We start from the raw sequence: 21679 nt of genomic DNA, 5'->3' as shown, positions 1-21679 counted from the left end.
CAGGCTCAAGTTCTCAGCCTTGGCTATACATTGGAATCACCTGGGAAGCTTTAAAGACTATTTATGCCTGGAATTTGTCTTCTCTTTCTCTGCCTCCCTCTTCACTTGCCTCTTCCTTCCTCTGTTCCTCTGTCAAAACCTGCCTCAGCAGGTCTTACCTTAGACTGAATACATCAAGGCTTTTTCAGCAATTTAATCAGCATATGATGCTATTAGGAACTGTCTCAGAAAGCAGCCAGTTTACAAACTTACAGATGAAACTGGCCCTAATGCAGACAAATAAAAATATTGAGTTCTTTTAAAGTCTGTCACAAGTATTGACATTTTAAATTAAACACTTTTTAAACATTTCTTGTTGAGTCATAGTCATTTTACAATGTTGTGTCAAATTCCAATGTAGAGCACAAATTTTCAGTTATACATGAACATACCTATATTCATTGTCACATTTTTTTTTTGCTGTGAGCTACCACAAGATCTTGTATATATTTCCCTGTGCTATACAGTATAATCTTGTTTATCTATTCTGCATATGCCTGTCAGTATCTACAAAGTTTGAACTCCCAGTCTGTCCCTTCCCACCCCCTTCCCCATTGGCAACCACAAGTTTGTATTCTATGCCTATGAGTCTGTTTCTGTTTTGTATTTATGTTCGTTTGTTTTGTTGTTGTTTTAGATTCCACATACGAGCGATCTCATATGGTATTTTTCTTTCTCTTTCTGGCTTACTTCATTTAGAATGACATTCTCCAGGGGCATCCATGTTGCTGCAAATGGCGTTATGTTGTCATTTTTGTGGCTGAATAGTATTCCATTGTAGAAATATACCACAACTTTTTAATCCAGTCATCTGTTGATGGACATTTAGGCTGTCTCCATGTCTTGGCTATTGTAAATAGTGCTGCTATGAACATTGGGGTGCAGGTGTCATTTTGAAGTAGGGTTCCTTCTGGATATATGCCCAGGAGCGAGATTACTGGGTCATATGGTAAGTCTATTCCTAGTCTTTTGAGGAATCTCTATACTGTTTTCCACAGTGGCTGCACCAAAATGCATTCCCCTCAGCAGTGTAGGAGGGTTCCCTTTTCCCCACAGCCTCTCCAGCATTTAAATGTATCTAATAGAATCAAAACACTTGAACAATTGAATGCCCTCATTTATTCACTTCAACAAATATCCAAACTCTTGCTGGTCAAATATTTTCCATCATCTCTTAATCTTTTGGAACTTATATTCTATGTAACTCTGGAAAGATGAGGCACAAGGGGGCTAAGTGACTTGCCCAAGGTCATACAGCATGTGTGTGTCAGCTCTGGGTGTGAATCCAGACAGCTTGCTTCTGAGTCTGTTATTTACATTTATTATTAACCATTTGTGGTTTTTTTTGCATTTTGAATTTAAATAAAACTTAGAATATGCATGCAAAAGAAGTTTGTTGATAAAATAATTCACCACTTTTAACTCAACAGAAATGTTGAGTTAAAATTTAACTTAATTGTTTTAGGACTCACTGGTTTTTATTTTCAGTAAAGATCTATGTTTTAAAACATATGAAGTACTTTCTAAACCGGAAGTGAAGCTACACCAAGACCGCCCATGTGTGTGCTCTGTTCATGAGCCTTAATATCCACTCCCTACAGTCTGGGAGGCTGCATATGTGTCCATCTTTGTGTGTTTCTTTGTGCTTATAACTCTCGAGACCAATGGCAAGATCTAGACTTGTTGCTTTGGGCAGTGTCTCAACCTAGAGAATGGCTTTTGGGTGGGGACAATAGGACTGTCGCACAAGGGGGCAGATGCGAGAGAAGAGCATGTACATACAACCGGGTGGGGTCGCCTTGCGGACGTTTTTATGGATGGATATATGCATATTAGAGAACATACAGAAATCCTCTTCGAGTTCATGAGCCCAAGTTATGGCAAAGAGAATTATATCCTCTGGGCTGGAGGTATCTGAGAATTCATCTAATTCAACCCCTCATTCCATCAACAAGACAAAGATCCAGAGAGGACAGAGAACTTGTCCAGGTCCACACAGCCAGTGGGTGGCAGGGAGCAGAAGTCTGAAAGCCAAGGGAGAACCCATTCAGCTGTCAGTCCGCGTGGTCTCTCTCCTGCAGGGATATTTCCTGGCTGGCACCTGAGCTATGTGGACGTGAAGGACAACTCCCGCGACGAGACCTTCCGTTTCCAGTGCGACTGCTGGCTCTCCAAGAGTGAGGGCGACAGGCAGACGGTCCGCGACTTTGCCTGTGCCAACAATGAAATCCGCGATGAGCTGGAGGAGACCAGTACGTGCAGAGACCAGTGGGCTCAGCTTAGATTCAGTCTGGGCTGAAAATATTTAGAGTTAAACGAGAGTTAGCTCAGGTGGGAGGTGGGGAAGGATGTTGGAAAAGCTACAGAAGGAACTCAGAGCCAGAGGGGAATCAGATGCCCAATGAAAAACATAATATTGGAGAAGTGCATAAGGAAACACCCTAAATGTTGCTTTGTGAAGCTGGAACAGTCAAAATACTGGCGCCAGCTCCTGGCCCCAAATCACAGGGACTAATTAGGTAGCAGGAAACCCGCGGGGGACAAGCTCTCCCTGCCCTGAGGGCTGCACTGGGCAGTGATGGGACGCTCTCTCTGGTTGATTTTGCCATGGAATCTCTCCAGTTGATGTCTATGGCAACAGCCGCCAAATCAAGCCTTTCTGGAAACAGAATGTGCAAGAGGAGCCAGCATCTCCATGAACCACTTTCTCTCTGGTTCCTTCCTCAGGTGATATTTACAGGGAAAGAGTAATTGATCCCTAAGGTGGATGGCCGTCAAGCACCAGGGAAGTGTTTATTTAAAACAGATACCAGTATCTGAGTCCAACAATTTTGAGGAAGGCTTGTTAAAAGCAGAGCCCGATGTAAAGGAAGGATTTTCCAGCCTTAGTTATTAAGCTAACACTAGCTGCAGTAATACATAAACCCCCCAACCTCAATGGCTAAAACAACAAAATTTGTTTCTCACTCATGTGACAACCAGTCCAGTGTGGGTGTTTGTCAGGAGGCCTTTCGTGCTGCGATTCAGGGGCCGAAGATGTTCTCATCTGTGTCTGCCATCTTCAACACGTGGCTCCCACATTTCTTGCAGAGGAAAAGAGAGCATGGAGAAAGCACTCCCCTCCCTTCTTGACAGCTTAACTCACATTCTGTTAGTCATGTGGCTCCACCTAGATACAGGGGCTCCTGGGAAATGTAGTACCAGGCTGGACCGCCCCTCCCTGCCATGCCCTGTGCGATGGAAGGGAAACGTGGATCTTTGGTGGAAAGCCACTCAACCTTTTCCGCCATGCCAGCGATGGACTTGGCTACTCCACGAGGTAGTGAGCACTGGTATGGGAGCATATACCTGCGCACACACGTGCACGCACACCCCCATGCACGCACACACGCGCACACATGCATTCACACACAAACACACTTGGACAAAAAGCTCTCTCCGTGGGACACCCTTCATCAGGACCAATTCCTCCCTCAATTCCTCCCTCTCTACAGCCTCCTCCTTCTCCCCACCACCACCCCACTAGAAGCGTCTGAGGGCTGCTCAGTCAGCCTTATCTGCAACATTTCCAGCCCAAATACAGTCCAGCCTGATGGTCAGCTCCCCAGGGATGAGGGCTCCCTGCTCGACCAGACAGCTCTGTTTCTAAAAATTCCACTGTATATTTATGTTCTTGAAGCTTCTATCCTTTGGCAGTCCCCATGGCGTCAAACAGAACATTTCAGGAGGCAGTGGCGGTTGGTGCCTCACTCCCAGCAGCTCCCATGTTCGCCAGGCAAAGAGGTTGCTTCTATAAATAAAATGGGGACATCACTCTAGCCCCCCAGATTAGGGCAGGTTCTATTCATAGTGCCTGGACGGTAGTGATTTTAACCCCCTCCCCGCCCCTCCACCCCTCAGGCTGCGGTCTGAGACCAGGGGCAGGACCTGGAGGGTGTGGCCAGTCTGCTCCTGCCCCGGGGCTGGGCACATCCCCCCTCCCCCCGCTGACCCTCTCCCCCCTTCTCCACGCAGCCTACGAGATCGCCATAGAAACCGGCAACGGAGGCGAAACCAGGGAGAACGTCTGGCTCATCCTGGAGGGCAGGAAGAACCGATCCAAAGAGTTTCTCGTGGAAAATTCCTCTAGGCAGCGGGCTTTTAGGAAGTAGGAAGATGGTTGCCTGTCAAGGAACGGTGACGGGTGGGGTGGGTAAGAGAGGGACCCCAAGAAGCAACCGTTTTAGTGGGGGCCATAAATGTACAAACGGGCCCAACCAGCAAGGGCTTAAGTACCTGCTGTGTGCCAGCCCACATGAGCTCCTAGGGATGAAACAGGAGATTTAGAAAACGGAAGGGAGGGGACTGTCATTTAAAGAGAGCCCCCTCTAAGAGACTGGAACCTAATTATTCCACTAGACAGGAAGGATAATTATGTAAAATGATAAAAGTGCTAATTATGGCTACAATGGCAGTCATAGTACAAAGCCTAAGTTTCAAATGAACGTGTGGTGCACCTTAAGTTTACACAATGATATATGTCAAATGTATTTCACTTTTTAAAAAGTCAATGGAAAACTACAACAAAAGCCAATTAATTAACTAATTAACTAAAGCAAGCCTACTGTCGGCAGGACCCAGAGTCACATAGATGTTATCCTGCATCCGTGCAGACGAGGAGCTCACGGCCTAATGGAAAAGGAAGACATTCACCCTAAAGAATTCGAAAGACAGCATAGAATTCAGTTCTAGTTAGAAGGAGGATAGGAGGGGAGGATCACTAAGATGCTTTATAGGAAAATCAAATTTGAGTCTAATTTAGGTGCCTCGGGTCAGCACTCCCGGCTGCCTGCCACGCCCTGGAAATCTCACCTCCTCCTGCGCAGCAGGGCTGCCTTGGAACCACTCAGATGCCCACTTCATCTCCCCACTCCCTCCAGAACTGCTTATGTCACATCTCCCCTTCCCATAACCCCACTGCACCTTCTATTCAAACTCCCTCTGTGTGAGGATGGTCTGAGCTGACGCACCACCGCAGGCTGCCCCACCCACTTCTTTTCCATTGCTGTTTGCCTCACTGAACCCAAACTCCAGCCAAGCCAGCACTGCCCCCAGAAATGTCTGCATCTCCAACTCCACTATCCCCATCCCGTAACTTTGCCAAGTCAGGTCCATGTCAAAGGACGCTTCCCTTCCCCCTCACTCTGCTCTCTGAATCTCACCACCCTCCCCAGCCCATGGCCCAGATCCCAGGGCCTCACCCTCCTCCAACACCATCCCACATTAGCAGGCAGCCGGCAGGGCTTTTTAATGGTTGTAAATATCTTGTTCCAAAATTAGGCCGAACCCCTCAAGCAAAGGAGGCCTGACATCAGATCTTGCTTGTCATTCTATCTCTAGTCCTCAGACCAGTGCTTAGAATACAGCAGGCACTCAATAAATGCTTACTCCTACAGTGAACATGGGCAGCTCTCACTGGCCGTACCTTTGTGTCCTGCAGGGGGACCACAGACACATTTGAGTTTGACAGCGTCTACTTGGGGGACATTGCCTCCCTCTGCGTGGGCCACCTCGCCAGGGAGGACCGGTTCATCCCCAAGAGAGAGCTGGTCTGGCACGTCAAGGCCATCACCATCACCGAGATGGAGTATGGCAATGTGTAAGTCCCGGGCCTCCCGCCCTCTCCCCCAGCAGGTGCCACGCCCTCCCTGGGAAGGACCTGAGGCCCGACCATGCAAAAGATGGCAGGGTGCGGGGAGGTGTCCCCGTCCAGGCTGAGGTCACCCCGCTCGGGAGGCCTATGAAGAAGGGGAGGAAGAGAGGAGGCAGCTGTGCTAGCTCTCGAGCTTTCTGAACCAGAGGCTTAGCCCAGAGGCAGGGGACTGGACCAGATGACCTTGGGTGCCCCAGCCTTTTAATCTGGGAATGCATCTTTGGAAGAGTGCTGAGCCGGTCAGACAGCGCCAGACAGCTGAGTCTTTCCTTCCCTTCCCCGTTATCACTGCATAATGACAAAGAGACACAGCTCTGAAGCCGGCTGCTCTGCAGTCAGAGTGAAAGCCCGCCATGCGGGTGGCAGAGCAGGGACACGAGCCAGCTGGAGGACTCCCATGGCCCGCCGGCCCGGGGACCCCAGATAAGGAGATTTGTGTTTCCCCCACCAGAGCTTTCTGGGGACTTGGGCATTTCTGGAGGATTAGGGGTCTTAGTTAACTGGGTAACAGCACACAGGCAGCAGTTTTTCTAATTAAAACCACTTGGTAACCACATTGGATGTCAGAAAGAGCCCTGAGGCTCTGGAAGGCAGGAAAGATGCGATGAATGAATCAAGAGAGGAGCGAGGGGGAGTTGAGGGCAACACGTGCCTCAGGGAGGGTGGGCCCAAAGAGCGAGTGAGAGGCAGCTGGGCGATCCCCCCAGAACCGCTGCCCTTCCCTCCTGGCCCCTCTTCCTGCCCCTCCCAGGCTGGCCCTGCTCCCGGCAATGCTTTTCACGATAAGCTAAGCGCGCTGGACAGAAGCAGCCGCTCTGCTGGACCAGGCGGGTCCCAGCTGCAGATCCAGCCCTCGGGAGCTGGAGCTTCTCAGAGCAATGCCTGTCCACACGCGACCTGCGACCTGCAGGCTTCCAGGAAGTGGCTGCCTCTGACCAGGCTTCCCCTTTGGGAGCTGAGCAGGAAAGGGTCCTGACACCTGAACTTGGGGCTTAGCCATCTCAGGCTGCCATGACCAAATACCTCCTACTGGGTGGCTCAGACAGCAGACTTTTTTCCTTATAGTCCTGGAGGCTGGAAGTTGGAGGTCAAGATGCCAGAAGGGCTGAGTTCTGATGAGGCTATTCTTCTTAGCTCGCTGTGTCCTCGAATGGCAGAGGGAGGAGGAGAGGGAGACAGGGAGAGGGAGACGGAGAGAGCGCTCTGGCGGCTCCTCCTCTTCTTATAAGGATGCTAATCCCATCACGGCTTCCCAGCCTCCTGACCTCATGGAAACCTAATTAACTCCCAAAGCCTCCGTCTTCAAATACCATCACATTTGGGGTTAGGACCCTCATGTATGAATTTGGGAGGACACAGTTCAGTTCATAGCAACTTACCTCTCAGGCTGCAATGTTATTTGTTGCTTTTTTTGAGAAAAACCAGCTGGGGTACAATACATCCTTTAAGTCATTGGGCTTGGCCATGAGAAGCAGGACAGGTGAGGACTTGGGAGCTGGGAGACAGGGGCCCGGAAGATCGCCAGCTCACCCAGCAGGCCGGGGCCAGGTCAGAGCCCCTTCTGCAGCCCTTACTGCCTCCCAACTGCAAGGGACGAGGCTGCTGACACTGCTTCTCCGCAACCCCCCCAAACAAACAATACAATACCATACGATAATAAAATAGAATAGCCATCACTGGAGTTAGCTTTAAACCCACAATGTTGGCTGAGAGACAGAGGGAGCCAAAGACCTCAGTGCCACCCAGCACCTTCCAGCATCAGGAGGAAGGGGAGTGAAGGCCTTCCCACCCCGCAGTCCCGGGGCCGAGTGGTAGGGTCTGTCATCCGGCGGGAAGAACCTGCCACTCCCCGTGAAGAACCTTTCTCTGCACTCTCTCGAGAGTGGCCTGTTGTCAGCATGTTGCTCGGGCTGCAAGTGGAGAAAGGGGTGTGCGCAGAGCAGGGCTCTTCCAAAAGGGAGCGGGGTACAGGGAGTCTGGACCCCCTCAGGCTAGAGCTGTCACCCAGTCAGCCGTGTGGCCTCGGGCGATAACCCAGAACCTCTCTGTGCCTCACTCTCTCCATCTGGGAGGAGCTGGATGCTCTTAGTCTGGGGAAGTTGGGAGGGATGGCAGGGGTTCCAGCCTGGGTGGAAGCGGGGGGCGGTGCTCAGAAGTCGTACTCCAGTCTACCTGCCTGTGCTGGTCTCAAGCCTATGGTTTCTGCTGGATGAGAACCTGTCTCCCCCAGAAATATCACCTCTATCCAGAGGGGGGACCTTGCAGGCAGGTCCCAGCATTGTGGCTATTTACCTATCACCATTCTAGAACATTAACATTCTGCCATATAAAGACCACTTACTTAGCACCACATACGTTCCTGCCTAACCAGCACGTTGGCCATAATATTTGGATTTCCATGAAATACAAATTAATTTCATCTCAATCTCTTATAAACATGACAATCTCAAATTTTCATCTTCCAAGCGTTTCCAGTCCTGACTGCTCTGCTACAACGTTTCTGAGCAGTCCTTCTTTGTCACTCGGATCCTCGGGGTTTCCGTAGAAGGACACACAGAGAGGCTTTGTTTCTTGTTTTCAAACCAAAAACAGAATCATTGCTTTATTCCACCACCTATCATATGTAAACATAATCACTTTAAAAATTCAGTAAGGCCAAAAAAAGTGCATAAAAGAAAGTAAAAATTCCCTTGTGTAAAAAGAAGTACAAAGTCCCAAAGCCCTACCTGTCAGAGACTCCCATGTTGAGTATCTGGTGACCCCGTTCTGTCTGGCATTCTGTTCACAGAAGAGTGACCATATTCTACACATTTTTTTTTCTGGGGGGGAGGTAAATACCCCCCTTTTTCCATCCTTTGGTTGCATGATTCTGAGGCACCTTCTACGTGGCTCCTAGGAGTTGTCCCCTGTGGGTACATGTTTTTTAATATATTTATTGTTTTGCTTGTTATCATCTGCATTGCCTTTATCCTTGCTCATGACCCTGCCCGCCATGGCCAGTGGGAGCAGCCTGCCATGTTCTTCCACAGCTGGAGTCTTGACTCCACAATGTCCTCGACTTCACAATATCCTGAGGTTCCACATTTTGGTGACCTTGTAATTATGTCGATTAGGAAGCAAGCTACACTGGGGAATGTGTTTCAGCCATTAAAAACAACGAGTTAAATATGTCCCAGAAGACTTGGAGCAGTTCCCAGGAAGTTTTGTTGAGTGAGAAAAGCCAGACATGGGAAAGCACGTATTATATTGTGCCATTTTGCAAAGGGAACGCCTGCTGCCCGCATATGTCTGTCTGTGCAGGTCTACCTGTGCAGGGTTGGGTGAAAGGAATGGAAATGTGGCAAAATACGTCGGCAACTGCTACATGAGTTATCTGAGGTGAAGACGGGATGCAGAAAGGGAAAGGAGGGAGAAAAAGGAGATAGAGCCAAGCAAAAAAGGAAAAGAAAAAGAAAGCGTTTGGAAAAAACATACGTGTGATCACATGATTCGGGCACTGATGTAGAATTATGTATATTAGGGGCATTTGCATGCATTTAAAGTGAGTGTTTAAGCAAAGAATGTGAATCATATCTCCCTCTAAGTGCAGTAGGGAACAACAATCCAGATTTACCAGGCGATAAATTGGGGAAAGAGAGATTTCAAGACAGAATAAGGATTTCCTGCGAAGTGTCTTTAAATGGCTAGCTCTTCAGGTGGCCAGGCAGGCTGGCTCTGGGTCCCAACTCGGGGTCACCTTGGGCAGTGACTTCTCTTCCCCAAGACATCATTTTTCCTTCTGTGAAATGGGATGATAAAGTCTACAGCAGGCGTTCATGAGATGCAAGGGTGCAGAGCCCAGGCATCAGTGAGCACACAGAAAACCAAGCTCTTTGTGCTGTTATGGATTTCCAGCCAAAAATTGATTTTGCACTCCTGGTCACACCCTTTCAGAGCTACATTTCTGAAGTCGTTAGCCAGTGCCAGGATTGCTCCCTTCCAAAGCTGTTAAAAAAAAAAAAACAAAACTCCCTTCCATTAGCGATTTGGATGGGAAAAAAACATAGCAGCTGTTCAGTCTAAACCTCTCGCATTGCCAACAGGAAAATCAAGGTCAGGGTGGGGATGGGACTTGTCCAAGGTCACGTAGGCGGTAGGCGGCAGGACTGAGGCTCCTTACACCCTTATGCAGTGCTTCCCCCCGTGCCCTCTGCCTCCTTCGCTGGTAATTATTGGATTCACTGTCATGACCCAGAAGCTAACACTGAGGGTCAAGGGTAGAGAAGGAAGTTTTTGGTCCAAGACCATTTCTTTTGGCCCTAGACTTGCTTCTGCTTGCAGTAGCTTCTTCAGTAGAGGACTTGGTCTTACCCCTTTGTATTGTGTGACCACGAGCACATGCATGTGTGTCACATACACAAACACACACTCATAGTTCAACTCAGCCAAGTATGAGGGATTTGGGCGCATACACTTTACAGTGCCCTTTGCCTGGGATTGTTGTTCTGGATCCCATAGCTCCTCAGAGGTGACAACACTGGGTAAAAATACTCATCAGTCCCTGTGAAGGACCAAGGGGACCAGCCTGGTTGACGTGGAGTGAGCTTAGAGAAGGGAAGGTGACAGGTCAGAAAGGTACACGCTGGGACGAGAGTCAAATCATGTCAGGTCTTGAAGGCCTTTGTAAGGTGGTGATTTTTATATATTCTGGGAAGCCAGTGGAGAGTTGTCTGCAGAAGAATGATATTCTTGGGTTTACACCTCCGTAGGGTCGCTGGGATGAGAATTCACTGTAGGTAGCGAGAAGCAGGGGACCAGTTAGGAAGCTGACACTACCCAGGTGGAAGATGGTGGTGACTTGGACCAGCTGGGCGGCAGGGAGGATGGTGAGATGGTGCCTGCCTCTTTCAAGAGGCCTGATTCTGATCTATTTTAAAGATGGGCTCAATGGGATTTGTTGGTGGATCAGATATGGAGTGTGAGAGGAAAAATAAAAGGAGAATCAAGGAGAAAAGAATTTTCAGATGAGCAAGACCCATCCTCACATTTTATGCAGACATTTCCCGCCCCAATGCCCTGTCACTGGGGAAGGAATCATGGTGGATAACGGGGTCCTGGGGGAGGGTGTGAGCCTTGTCACCCATTCCCCCAGGTACTTCTTTAACTGTGACTGCCTCATCCCCCTCAAGAGGAAGAGGAAGTACTTCAAGGTTTTCGAGGTCACCAAGACGACCGAGAGCTTTGCCAGCAAGGTCCAGAGCCTGGTGCCGGTCAAGTACGAGGTCATTGTGACAACGGGCTACGAGCCAGGGGCGGGCACTGATGCCAACGTCTTCGTGACCATCTTCGGGGCCAACGGCGACACGGGCAAGCGGGAGCTGAAGCAGAAAATGCGCAACCTGTTCGAGCGGGGCAGCACCAACCGCTTCTTCGTGGAGACGCTGGAGCTGGGCGAGCTGCGCAAGGTCCGGCTGGAACATGACGGCAGCGGCCACTGCTCGGGCTGGCTGGTGGAGAAGGTGGAGGTCACCAACACCAGCACCGGCGTGGCCACCATCTTCACCTGCGGCAGGTGGCTGGACAAGAAGCGGGGCGACGGGCTCACCTGGCGAGACCTCTTCCCTTCCGTCTGAGGGCCGGAGGCCCTCCCTCTCCCCTCCTGCCAACTTGTCCCGCCCACACCTGCCCCCCCCCACCCCCGCCAACATTGGCATTCAGCAGTCCTTTCCTGAAAGCCTCCTGGAGCTGGGATGGGGGCCCAGAACTCCGTGGTCCTTCAGAGGCCACTGTGGGTGACTGCTTGTGGGGTCCTGCCCACTCCTGGGTCTCCTGGATCGACAGGAATCCAACAACATGTGTCACAGTCGGAGGCTGCACAAAAATAACTTTGGGCATTTTCTCTTTGAATAGCAGCAGTGAACTGGGCTGAGACTTGCTGCCGGGTGTGGATGGAAAATTGGGGCTTCACCCAGGGGATGGAAGTGGGGAAGAAGAGACCGTCAAGATGATGTATTTTAGGCAAAAACTAATTAACACTTTTTTCCCAAAAAAGCTGGGCTAATTAAATTATTACCAACCACACCCTGCAAAGAACTCATCTTGGCATCTGCTCACTTAGAAATGCATCCTGTCCCCCAAGTTCAATGAATCCCGTGGCAAATGGAGAAAAACATCAGGAGGAAGTGTTTCAGCTGGGGGCCTTGTGAGCCTGCGAAAGGGTACACGACTCTTTCCATCACTTTACAAAGAGCGCATTGCCAAGTGCCCACTGGCTGCCCCAGCCAATGATGGCACAGTTAAGACCTGGAGACCTGAGCAGGTGATGGAGGTTGGAGGGGAGGGGGCGGAGGGCTGGTGCCTGGAACAGCCTGGTCCCTGCTGCAGCAGGCTGGGAGGCGGGAAGGGGATTGGCATTGTTTTAGCAAGTGTCACCTGTGGCTCACTGTGGGCAATGTGGACTGAGAGCTGACAGGAATCAGAACAAAATAAAGACGTGATTTCTGCCCTCAAGAGGGATGTGACCCTGATGGAGAGGCAGCAGGAGAACCACACTCTCATGTGCCTGCACCCACACACACACGTACACACACACACACACACACACACACACACACACACACACACTCCCTGAGGGATGATCACAGCAAGAGTGCCACAGGACTCAACCCGTGACTTCTGATTTTCCTGCGGAGGGCGAGCCGTGACTGAGCAGGAAGTCAAGCTCGGAAGTCTTCCTGTAAGAGGACACCCAGTACCAGAGCTGCTGCTGTGTCACCACGAGCCCTCTGGCCCAGACAGAAAACTTAGTGAAGCTTTGTGGCCTCCAAGACCATTGGAGAAAGGCTGCAGCAGAAAGTGCAGGTGCAGAGGCAGCCTGTCTGGGCTTGAGTCCCAGCTCTGCCTTTTCCCTGCTGAGAGAGCTTGGGCACATTATCTTATCCCTCGGGCCTCAGTCTCCTCATCTCTCAAATAGGAGGAATGATAATACCAACCTCGTAGGTCATTATGAGGATTAAGCGAGTTAAAATGCAGTTAACTCAGCACCTGCGCCGAAGGGCTGTGTCCATCATGTTGAACAAGCAGGACTCAAGGTGGTTGAGGTGGTGTGGGGGAAATGTAATCCTTAAACAGATTTATTTGTATCCTTTTCTGGAGCTGGTTCCTCCCCTGTGTCTGGATGAAAATTAAGGCCAGCCTCATAACTCTTCTGGGCTCTCTTAGGTAGTAAAATGTTCAGTAGTCACTTTAAAGTCACAGAGTCCATCTCAGTTCTGTAATTTGAATGTTCTGCTCCAATACAAAGTTCAAAACATCCTACTCAGAGTTGCGTCTCCTCGCACCCCACACCCCAGCTCAGCCCTAGCACGGGCGAGAACCATAGTGAGGGAAGATTGAGGGTGTGAGTGTGAGTGTGCACACATACATGTGTGTGTGCGTGTGAGTGCGTGTGTGTGTGTGTGAGTGCAGGGTCAGCCTCACCTCTTGTCTCCACCCTGCATTTTCCTTCTGCTTCCCTGCTTGCTGACCCCGTTACCCACCTCTCCAGGGAGGGAGGAGAGGTGAGGGGGCAGCTTCCGGTAGGGGATGCTATCGTGGTCTGTGTCCCTCTTTCTGGACAGGCGCCTTCCTCCCATAAGCGCTTGTGTGCATTGGTTCCATCTCAGGCCCTTCACCCTCACTCTGTCTTCTTGTCTAGCTCCTCTGGTGTCCTTTGCTCTGACAAACTCAGGGCATTCGGACACCCTTCTCTGTCATCAGCGGCCGGCCAGCCCACCCCCTCATCCCCACAAGTTCTCTGGGCAAGGCAGAGCACTGTGTCCTCAACTGCGGTGGGCACATCCCCCTCTCCAAATAGCCCCACTGAAACCTCAGTCACTGGCCTGGGGCCAAAAGGCAACCAAAAGGAAGGAAGGAAGGGATACTTCCCAGCCCACCCTCAGCTCTTTCTGAGTGTCCTGCCCTCAGACCATGGCCCCATCTCAGGCTCTCCATCCTCTGTCCTACCTGCAGGAGGTCTGTCAGCTCAAAGTCAAAATCAATTTTTTTTCTGCCACGCCCTCCAGCCAGTGCTACGTGATCTCCCTGTAGAAGGTAACGTCTACTGTCCTGTTGGTCCAGCCAAGATTGGGGCAGGAGAGGCCCCTTGTGGTGGCCAGCTGCTGGTGTGCTCAGTACAGGCTGGCTCTTACTGGGATGGGGCAGGCCTGGCTTGGCGACATACCCCATCCCCTGAGTCAACTCGCGTTCCATCCCTGACCCGCCCTGCCTCCTCTGCTTTCCTCACAAAGGACTCAAGATCGAATGAAACTCCTGCTTTGAAAGCCCTACAAAAACTGTTGTCCTTTCTGGGTGCCTTCTCTCCCACAGGGCACCCCCCACCCCGCCTGGTCCCCCATGTTCCTGAGACTTGGGCGGGTTGCCCACAGCTCCGTGTTCAGCGTTACCCTCCAGCAACGCCACACACACCGTCCCCTCTGCTGTGCCTCTGCTGGGGCTGTCCTGATGCTCCAAGTCTCCTCGCTGCCATCCACCCCTCCCTCCCACCACATTCTGAGGCCCCGGGCTGGTCCAGCTTCCCCGCCCTGTAGGGGCGGGAACTGAGGACCAGAGCGGGTCTCTGACTCACCGAGGGTCCCACAGGGCAAAGCTGAGCTTGTCCTAGGCTGTCTGCCGCCCTTCACACTCTGCGGAGGAGGTTGGGGGGAGATGTGCTTGGCGGTGGAGGGGGGAATAGCGAGGGGGCTGGGAGTCTCGCAGAGTCCACATGTGGCAGGTCCCATCCCCACAGCCCTGCTGCTTTGGGCTGAACACTGCCTTTCCCTTGGAGTGCTTCCGTCCTTTTTCCTCCACCCAGGCTGCAGGCAAGTGTAGTGGGGAGACCTCCTTACCAGGGTGTTGGGGAGAAGAGCAGAGAGAGGGGGAGTCCCTGCTGCCCGCTGCTCCCACCTGCCGCTGCCCCCAGCCTGCCCTCCCCCCTGAGGGAGGAATGCAGGACACCCTGGAGAAGCCCCCAGGGAGGGCTCGCTCCGCATCTCACCCCATCCCCCGCCCGGGCTGGGCTCTACCTCCCGACTTCTGTCTCCCCTTGCAGGCGGTCACAGGAATCCCCCTCTAGGCAGGGCCGGAAGGAAAGCTGGGATTGGGAGAAGCAAGCAGGCAGCCCAGGGTGCAGACTTAAAGGAGGCACTCAACCTCAGGCTTGTGCAAAGGCAGGGCTGGCATTTGAGAGTGGGGCTTCCTTCAGCGTTGCACCCAGGACCCCTGGCTTGCCACGCCCTCAGGCCTGGCTCTAGAAGAAAGTTATTCTTTCACCCAAAGTTCCCCCCAAAGCTCTGTATCACAACAATCCTAATTTCAAGGCTGAGACTCAACAACCAGCCATGGTGAAGGTGAGCCAGCCCCTTCCCTCGGAAAGGTGCTTCCTGAACCCCTCTCTCCCTAAGGCCCCTCCTGCGGACATGGCCCCTGGTCACTGCTGGGGCCTGGCAGCTGTGGCAGTGGTGCTGGATGTCACGTCTCCTCCAACCAAGACAAAACCCCTCACTAGGGCTCCAGGGGGAAAACAAAGGAAAGAATGATCTCTTTCTACCCCCCACCACCCCCATCTCTGTTCTATTTCCTACGGTCCTCACCAGACCGGCTCATTGCTTCCCCAAACCGCCCTTGGCACTGATGGCTCACACTGTCGGAAAGCTCTTTTTTATAAGGATGGCTTCTTGAATGACAAGTTTTTATATCAGCACCATCTTTCCTCACCTGCTTTGGAGGCAAGTCTGCGTTAAAGAATGTTTGGAGAGAACCTTAATTATAATGCTGTGAATAACTACTAACAAAGTATTTTCAAAAAAAAAAAAAAAAAATCCCCGGGGTCTACAGAAAAGAAAAGACACTCATTCGCAATTACACTCATGAGCTATTTACACAGGCGCGGTTGCACCCAAGTCTAAGAAACACTTTTGCTCTTAAGCAGCTTACACAAAAGCCTTCAATCTTATTTCCTCAGCACTTTGGCTGAAGAATATTTTTCTTCCAAGATTTTGATATAAGGAAACTCAGCTCAGTTCAGATACACCCCTTCTGAATTCTGATTATATGGGTTCCAAACGGGAAGAGGTCAGAAGTACTATGGGTGCCCCACAGTGCTGCGTGTTTGTCCTGAACAGGGACCCCCATTACTCCCAGACCCTCGGCGGAGCGTGGTACCAGGCATCACCCACTGCAGACACCCAAGTGCCCCCCGAGTGAGGGTGAGATGAGGGGGCTTCAGGGAAAAGTGGGGGCCCTCAGGCTTGGACAAAAAGAGTAGCAGAGCCTATGGGAAAGGAGGTTTAACTCACCAAGCCAGAGTGAGTGACTTTTTAAGGAGGGGAAGAACACTTGAGCCCTAAATTTAAAAGGGGAAGTTTGGGCAGTGTCACTGGGATGGTGAGGGAGGCAGTGTTACTACTATGCTGGAGAGAAGACGAGTTCTGTGCTTCCAGCCTAGAGGCCTCAGTGTGCCTTTTCTTCTAGAATCCCCAGCTGAATGTGGAAAGCACGTTCAATGAAGCAGTGAATCCTGGAGGCTTGGTTCTGAGGCCTCAGCCTCCAGCCAACTGCTGGTGGCTGACCACAGCCTGGGATGGCAAGAGGGGAAAAGCAGACATGGATGGTGACTGGGAGACTCTAGGAAAAGGAGAGGGAGGAGAGAACAAGAGGAGAAAGACTATGCAAAGCAGGAATTTAAAAAAAAAACCATCATCAGCATTATCTTCATCACTAACATTTACAGAGTGCTGACTGTACTCCACACGGTGCTGTACACAGGTGAGCTCACTGACTCCATACCTGTGAAGCGGTGCCATTATTTTCCCCATTTTATAGATGGAGAAACTGAGGCACAGAAAGTTTAAGTAACTTGCATAAAGTCACTCTGCTAACAGGTGCCACAAAGGAGTCCAAGGGCAGGGGTTTTCCTTAAATGAAATGTTAGATGGAAGACAGAGGTGTTTAAAGGTGAAAGGACCACAGCTGAGGCAGGTTGGGGAGCAGGGGGCGGTTCCGAGACAGAACACCACCTGGGAGGTGCAGGGCAGGTAGAGGAGGGCATGTGTGCAGGCTGAGGCTGTGAATAGGGCAAAAGGGGAGTAGGGAAGGACAGTGCCTCGCAGGAGAAGGCTCTGGTTCTCTGCTTCCCGGGAATGGAGAATGCGGGATAGACGCGGAGGGCAAGACGCCAAGTGCCACATTCGGGTGGGAGGCTGGAGGCAGAAAAGCATGGCCGGGAGACTTCCACGAAGCCTGGGAGTGAGGGGAGGATGGGGTCTGGTTAACTGTATGTGTCACCTTGACTGGCCACAGGGCGCCCAGATGAAACATAATTTCTGGGTGTGTCTGTGAGGGTGTTCCAGATGAGATGGGCATTTGAGTTGGTGGACTCAGTGAAGTAGCTGGCCCTTGCCTGTGTGGGTGTGAGACAGGAGGGAAAGGGGCAGGGCACAACCACTGAAGAAATGACACAGCCATTGAGGACGGGACAAACTGGTTAGAACCAAGATGGTGGAGGATTCGACTTCCAGTAGACCTTGAGCCTCATGGCGCACCCACAGGTGCCATGACAGTTCCTAGGCTGACCTTAAATGGTCAAAAAGTAGGGGGGGACCCAATTCTTGGAAATCCCCACCCCTTTTTCAAAATAGAATAACCCTCCTACTCATTAGCATATGAAATTACCAAGCCCATAAAAACTAACAGCTCTGCACCTCGTGGTTGCTCTCTCTCGCCTTCTGAGACAGACCGCACTCTGTCTATGGAGCGTGTATCTTTCTAAATAAACTTGCTTTCACTTTACTATGCCTCGCTCTTGAATCCTTTCCTGTGTGAGGCAAGAACTTATTCTCCAAGCAACCAATTCATCCAATCCCTGGAGGGTCTGAAGAGAACCCAAAGCAGAGGAAGGAAGAAGGTGCCCGCTCCCTGCCTGCCAGCTTGAGCATCAGTCTCCTCCTGCCAGATGGACTGGGGTTTTCACCGTTAGTTCCCTGGTTCTCAGGTCTTCTGGACTCAGACTGAATTATACTGTCGGCTTTCCTGGGTCTCCAGCTTGCAGATGGCAGATCATGGGACCGCTCAGCTGCCATAATCTTGTGAGCCAATTATTCCTTAAAATAAATATCCAATTATATATCCTACAGGTTCTGTTTCCCTGGAGAGCCCTGGCAGTCACAGCCAGACTCTGTCCTCCGTAACCTCCTGGGGGTTACAGAGACCAGGAATCACGGGCCTGCACAAAGCAGGGTGCTTTCTGAGAAGTCTGTCCTCCTGGGCACTGAGATAGGAGGTGACAGAGGGGTAGAGATCGAGAAGACTGTGTTTGGCGGGGGGGGGGGGGGGGGCACAAAATCCAAGGAAAGAGAGCCACTCCTCCAGCCCCAAAAGGCCACTCCCCAACAGAGATGAAGTTGGCCAAGATCAGAGGGAGGCAGGGCCCAGAGTGGAGACATGTGGATGCTGGCGGGAAGGAGCCTACATTACCACCCACGTGTTTACAGTTGGCAAATCAGGAACGGGAGTGCCCTCCCCTGTCCACACGGCTGGCCAGTGGTGGAGCAAGGACTGGGAACCCTGGTTCCTGGGGCCAGAGACACGGACAGAACTATATGGAAAATGACAGACCGCGTTTTGGGTCACGTCACTTGAACAAGAACTAGGGATTTAAGCATTCATTAACCTGATGTGAAGTACGGACGTCAGCTATTAATAACATATCAATATTGGCTCATCACTGGGAGCAAATGTACCTCAAAGGCAAGACATTAATTATAGAGGAAACTGGATGGTGGGGAGGGAACATATGGGAACTATCTGCACTTCCTGCCCAATTTTCTGTAGACCGAAAACTACTCTGAAAAATAAAGTTTATGACTTAAAAAAAGAGCTCATTAATATGGGTTCTGTTTGCAGTTTATGAAAGAAAGCCATCTTCCAGTTCACTGGCCCACGCTATTCTGAGAACAGACCCTAGATGCTGCAAAGAGTGTTTGAATTTGGGCTCTTATGAAGGTATTCCTTCATAAAAATCCAGGGAAACTGTCAAAAACCGAAATCCTTCTGAGCTTCAGAGACACCGAGGAGCCTCACAGGAGGTTATATTAGAAATCGATCCAACATAGGAACTTTCTGCTTTAAGATTCATGAACGAAAGTTTAGAAAACAGGTTAATTAGACAGTTGGTTCAAGGCAACAAAGAACATCAAATCAAAGAATAGATTTTTTGAGAGATAAAGAGATAAAAAGAATGATAAGAAGAAGGAGGAAGAGGAGGGAGAGAAGTGGGAGGGGGAGGAGTGGGGAAGATGAAGAGGGGAGGAGGAGGGAGAGGGAAACAGGTGAAGAACATAGAGGACACCTGCACGGTCGTGTGTCCTGGATGAACCCAGGTCCGTGAGCGGCTTTCTCAGACTGTTTCCTGGGTGTGTATAGAAATAAAACACCCTGCACGAGTGAGGTGTAGTTAGCAATGCAGTTCATTTTTATTAGTTATAAATAAAGTACAAAAAATCCACCAAAAGTGAATCTAAGCATTTACACAATTCCTAATGTCTCCGCCTTTTCATTGATGCACTATTGCTTTAATATTCATAATAAATATTCTTCTAGCTTTCTGCTATAAAATAGTCTATGTAGCAAAATGTTGCACAGCACAACAGAACAGAACAGCAGGAGGATTACAAAAACGGACAATCAACACTGAGGATAATCCTTTCACTTACCAGGGGCAACCAAATTACCCCCTCTAGGGCCTGGCATTGCTGGCTCCAGAGCTGAGAAATGAGCCAAGGCCAAGGCCAGGGGTGGGGCTGGGGGAGGGGAAGGCCAGGGTAAGGAGGGGTCAGGGGACAGGCCAGCCAGGGCAAAGGGTACTTCCCACTCTGACCCCACAGAGCAGCTAAGGCATGTCCACCCAGGAGCCCTGCCCAGGGGCAGTGTCTGCCAGGCCCGGCAGCGTGGTGGTCCTGCCCGATGGCAGCTCGGCAGGCTGCCTCTGCGGAAAGCAGGTGAGCACGGCTCCAGGGTGGAGGCAGAGGGGAAGCTGGGCAGGAAGCCCAGGGAATGGGACCCACAGTCCAGCCAGAGCAAAGTTGGGGCTTAGGGACCCTGCACGGCCCAGCCACTCCTCCCAGCCTGGCCAGGCAGTGTGGCGAATCTGGGCCTCTACTCCCTCCCCCATCAGCACCATCCCAGGGGGCTGCATGTGGAGGGTGGATTTCTCCACCAGCAAAGGCAGTGATGTCAAGAGGCAAGAGGGAAGGATGAGCTGGGAAGAAAGGGGAGGAGGACAGGAGGGAGGAGGCAGACATGCAGAGACAGTCCAAGCGCTCAGAGGCTGTTCCCGGGACACGGACCTCCTCTCCCTTCTTTTGGCCCAAAAGCAGCTGGGCTCACCACTGTGCCAGGCTTTGAAGCTACTGCTTCTCCAAACCTTCCCCTCCCGCTCCTCCTAGGGGGCAGTGAGGATGGAGGCCCACCTCCGTCCTCCACAGCAGCCTCTCCTACCCACACCTCTGTTGGAGAAATGGCAGAGGGCGAAGGAGATGCTGGGAGGAGAGACCACAGGTCTAAAATCTGTCCCAATGTGCTGTCAAGAGTGATGCTTCAAAGACAAAGTCTCCTGGAGATGATAGGATGAGGGTGCCAATCCCAAAGGCCATAGTTTGCAGCTTATATTCTGCCGACCCCACCCCCATATCCAACAAGATATGAGTTTCAGATCAATCTCCAAATGGCCACCAAACCTTGTGAAAGCACATGTCCCATGTCCAGGGATGTGTCCACCCATCTTGGCTCCCTGTCCCCTGCAGGATGCTGTGTATGAAAAGACAGACATCCTTCCAGGCGTCTCCATTGAGCAACTCTCCTGGATAAATTCTCCGTCCATTCTCTTCCTCTCCTCTCATGCCTCCTTCCCTCCATCCTTCCTCCTTCCCTTCTCTCCTAAGAGGAAGAGATAGCACAGCACGGTGGTCTCCCACCTGCTCTGTGTCTGAGGGACCCTGGAGAAACCCTCCAGTTCCCCTCTCACACCCCAGCCCAGAAAACTGAGACTCAAGGAGGCCAAGTGACTTGCTCAAGGTCACAGGGGAGTTTGCAGGAGAGCTAGTCTGAAAACCCAAGCCTCCTGACTCCCAGTCCAGGGCTCATTCAGGCCTGGGTCTCAGATGCTCCTGCTGGTAATGTCCAAAGGGCCCAATTCTGGGACCAGAGAGATTTGCAGCCCAGGTGGAGAGTGGCCTCCAGTGCCCCAAGACTTTCCTCAGAGGATGGGGACAGGGCAAGCTGAGGTTGTGGGAATGGGGAGAAGCAGGAAAAACAGGTTAATGATGGGAAGCTGGGGAGGGGGGAAGGATAGCAAGTGAAAGGCTTACCCCAGTCTGCTGACGAGTGCAAATTATATTTATATATGTGCTAAATACAGTCACTATATTGGAGTTTTTCACTAGATCACAGCATACAGAATCAAAGGTTTGCATTTCGTATGGAATGTATCCAAAGAGGCCAGCACCACAGTAGGACAGCTTGCAATCACACACCCTGATAGTTTGGACGAAATAAAGTTCGCGGAATTTTATTTAAATTTTTTTTTTTTGTATTCGTAGTTGTTTGTCATCGTACCAATGCATGCAAAGCATTCCACTCCCAGAAACAACGCCAAAATGAGGTAATAGGAGTAATAAAAAAAATTAGTATCCTTTCTAAATAAATAAATTATAATTAAAAATGCAAAACAACTATAAAAATAATTAAATAAGAACCCACGATATCTACAAGTTAGTCATAAATTATGATTGTTAAATATAAGGCATTTAAACTCACAAAACCCTGTAAACTAGCAACGTGCCATGTTTTTTGTTTTTTGTGGTTTTTTTTTCATTTTTTGTTTTTCTATCAGCTGAAATCGCTCTAGCATTTGCTCTACGCGCGCGCAGGAGA

General features: G+C 50.8%; 1 protein-coding gene across 1 annotated transcript in view; it reads left to right on the top strand.

Moving 5' to 3' along the window:
- Positions 1 to 11375, top strand: part of LOXHD1 (lipoxygenase homology PLAT domains 1) — a 152179-nt gene extending 140804 nt beyond the window's left edge. The window contains exons 38-41 of the mRNA XM_064480296.1: positions 2121 to 2291; positions 4054 to 4186; positions 5519 to 5677; positions 10863 to 11375. Coding sequence (XP_064336366.1) covers positions 2121 to 2291; positions 4054 to 4186; positions 5519 to 5677; positions 10863 to 11343 — 944 coding nt within the window. The 3' untranslated portion in view covers positions 11344 to 11375. The remainder of the gene's footprint in view (positions 1 to 2120; positions 2292 to 4053; positions 4187 to 5518; positions 5678 to 10862) is intronic.
- The last annotated feature ends 10304 nt before the right edge of the window (positions 11376 to 21679 follow it).

Source organism: Camelus dromedarius, chromosome 28 (genome assembly GCF_036321535.1).
Source record: "Camelus dromedarius isolate mCamDro1 chromosome 28, mCamDro1.pat, whole genome shotgun sequence".
NCBI lineage: Eukaryota > Metazoa > Chordata > Mammalia > Artiodactyla > Camelidae > Camelus > Camelus dromedarius.
The sequence above is the reverse complement of the archived record's forward strand: the minus strand, read 5'-3'. Positions and strand labels throughout refer to the sequence as shown.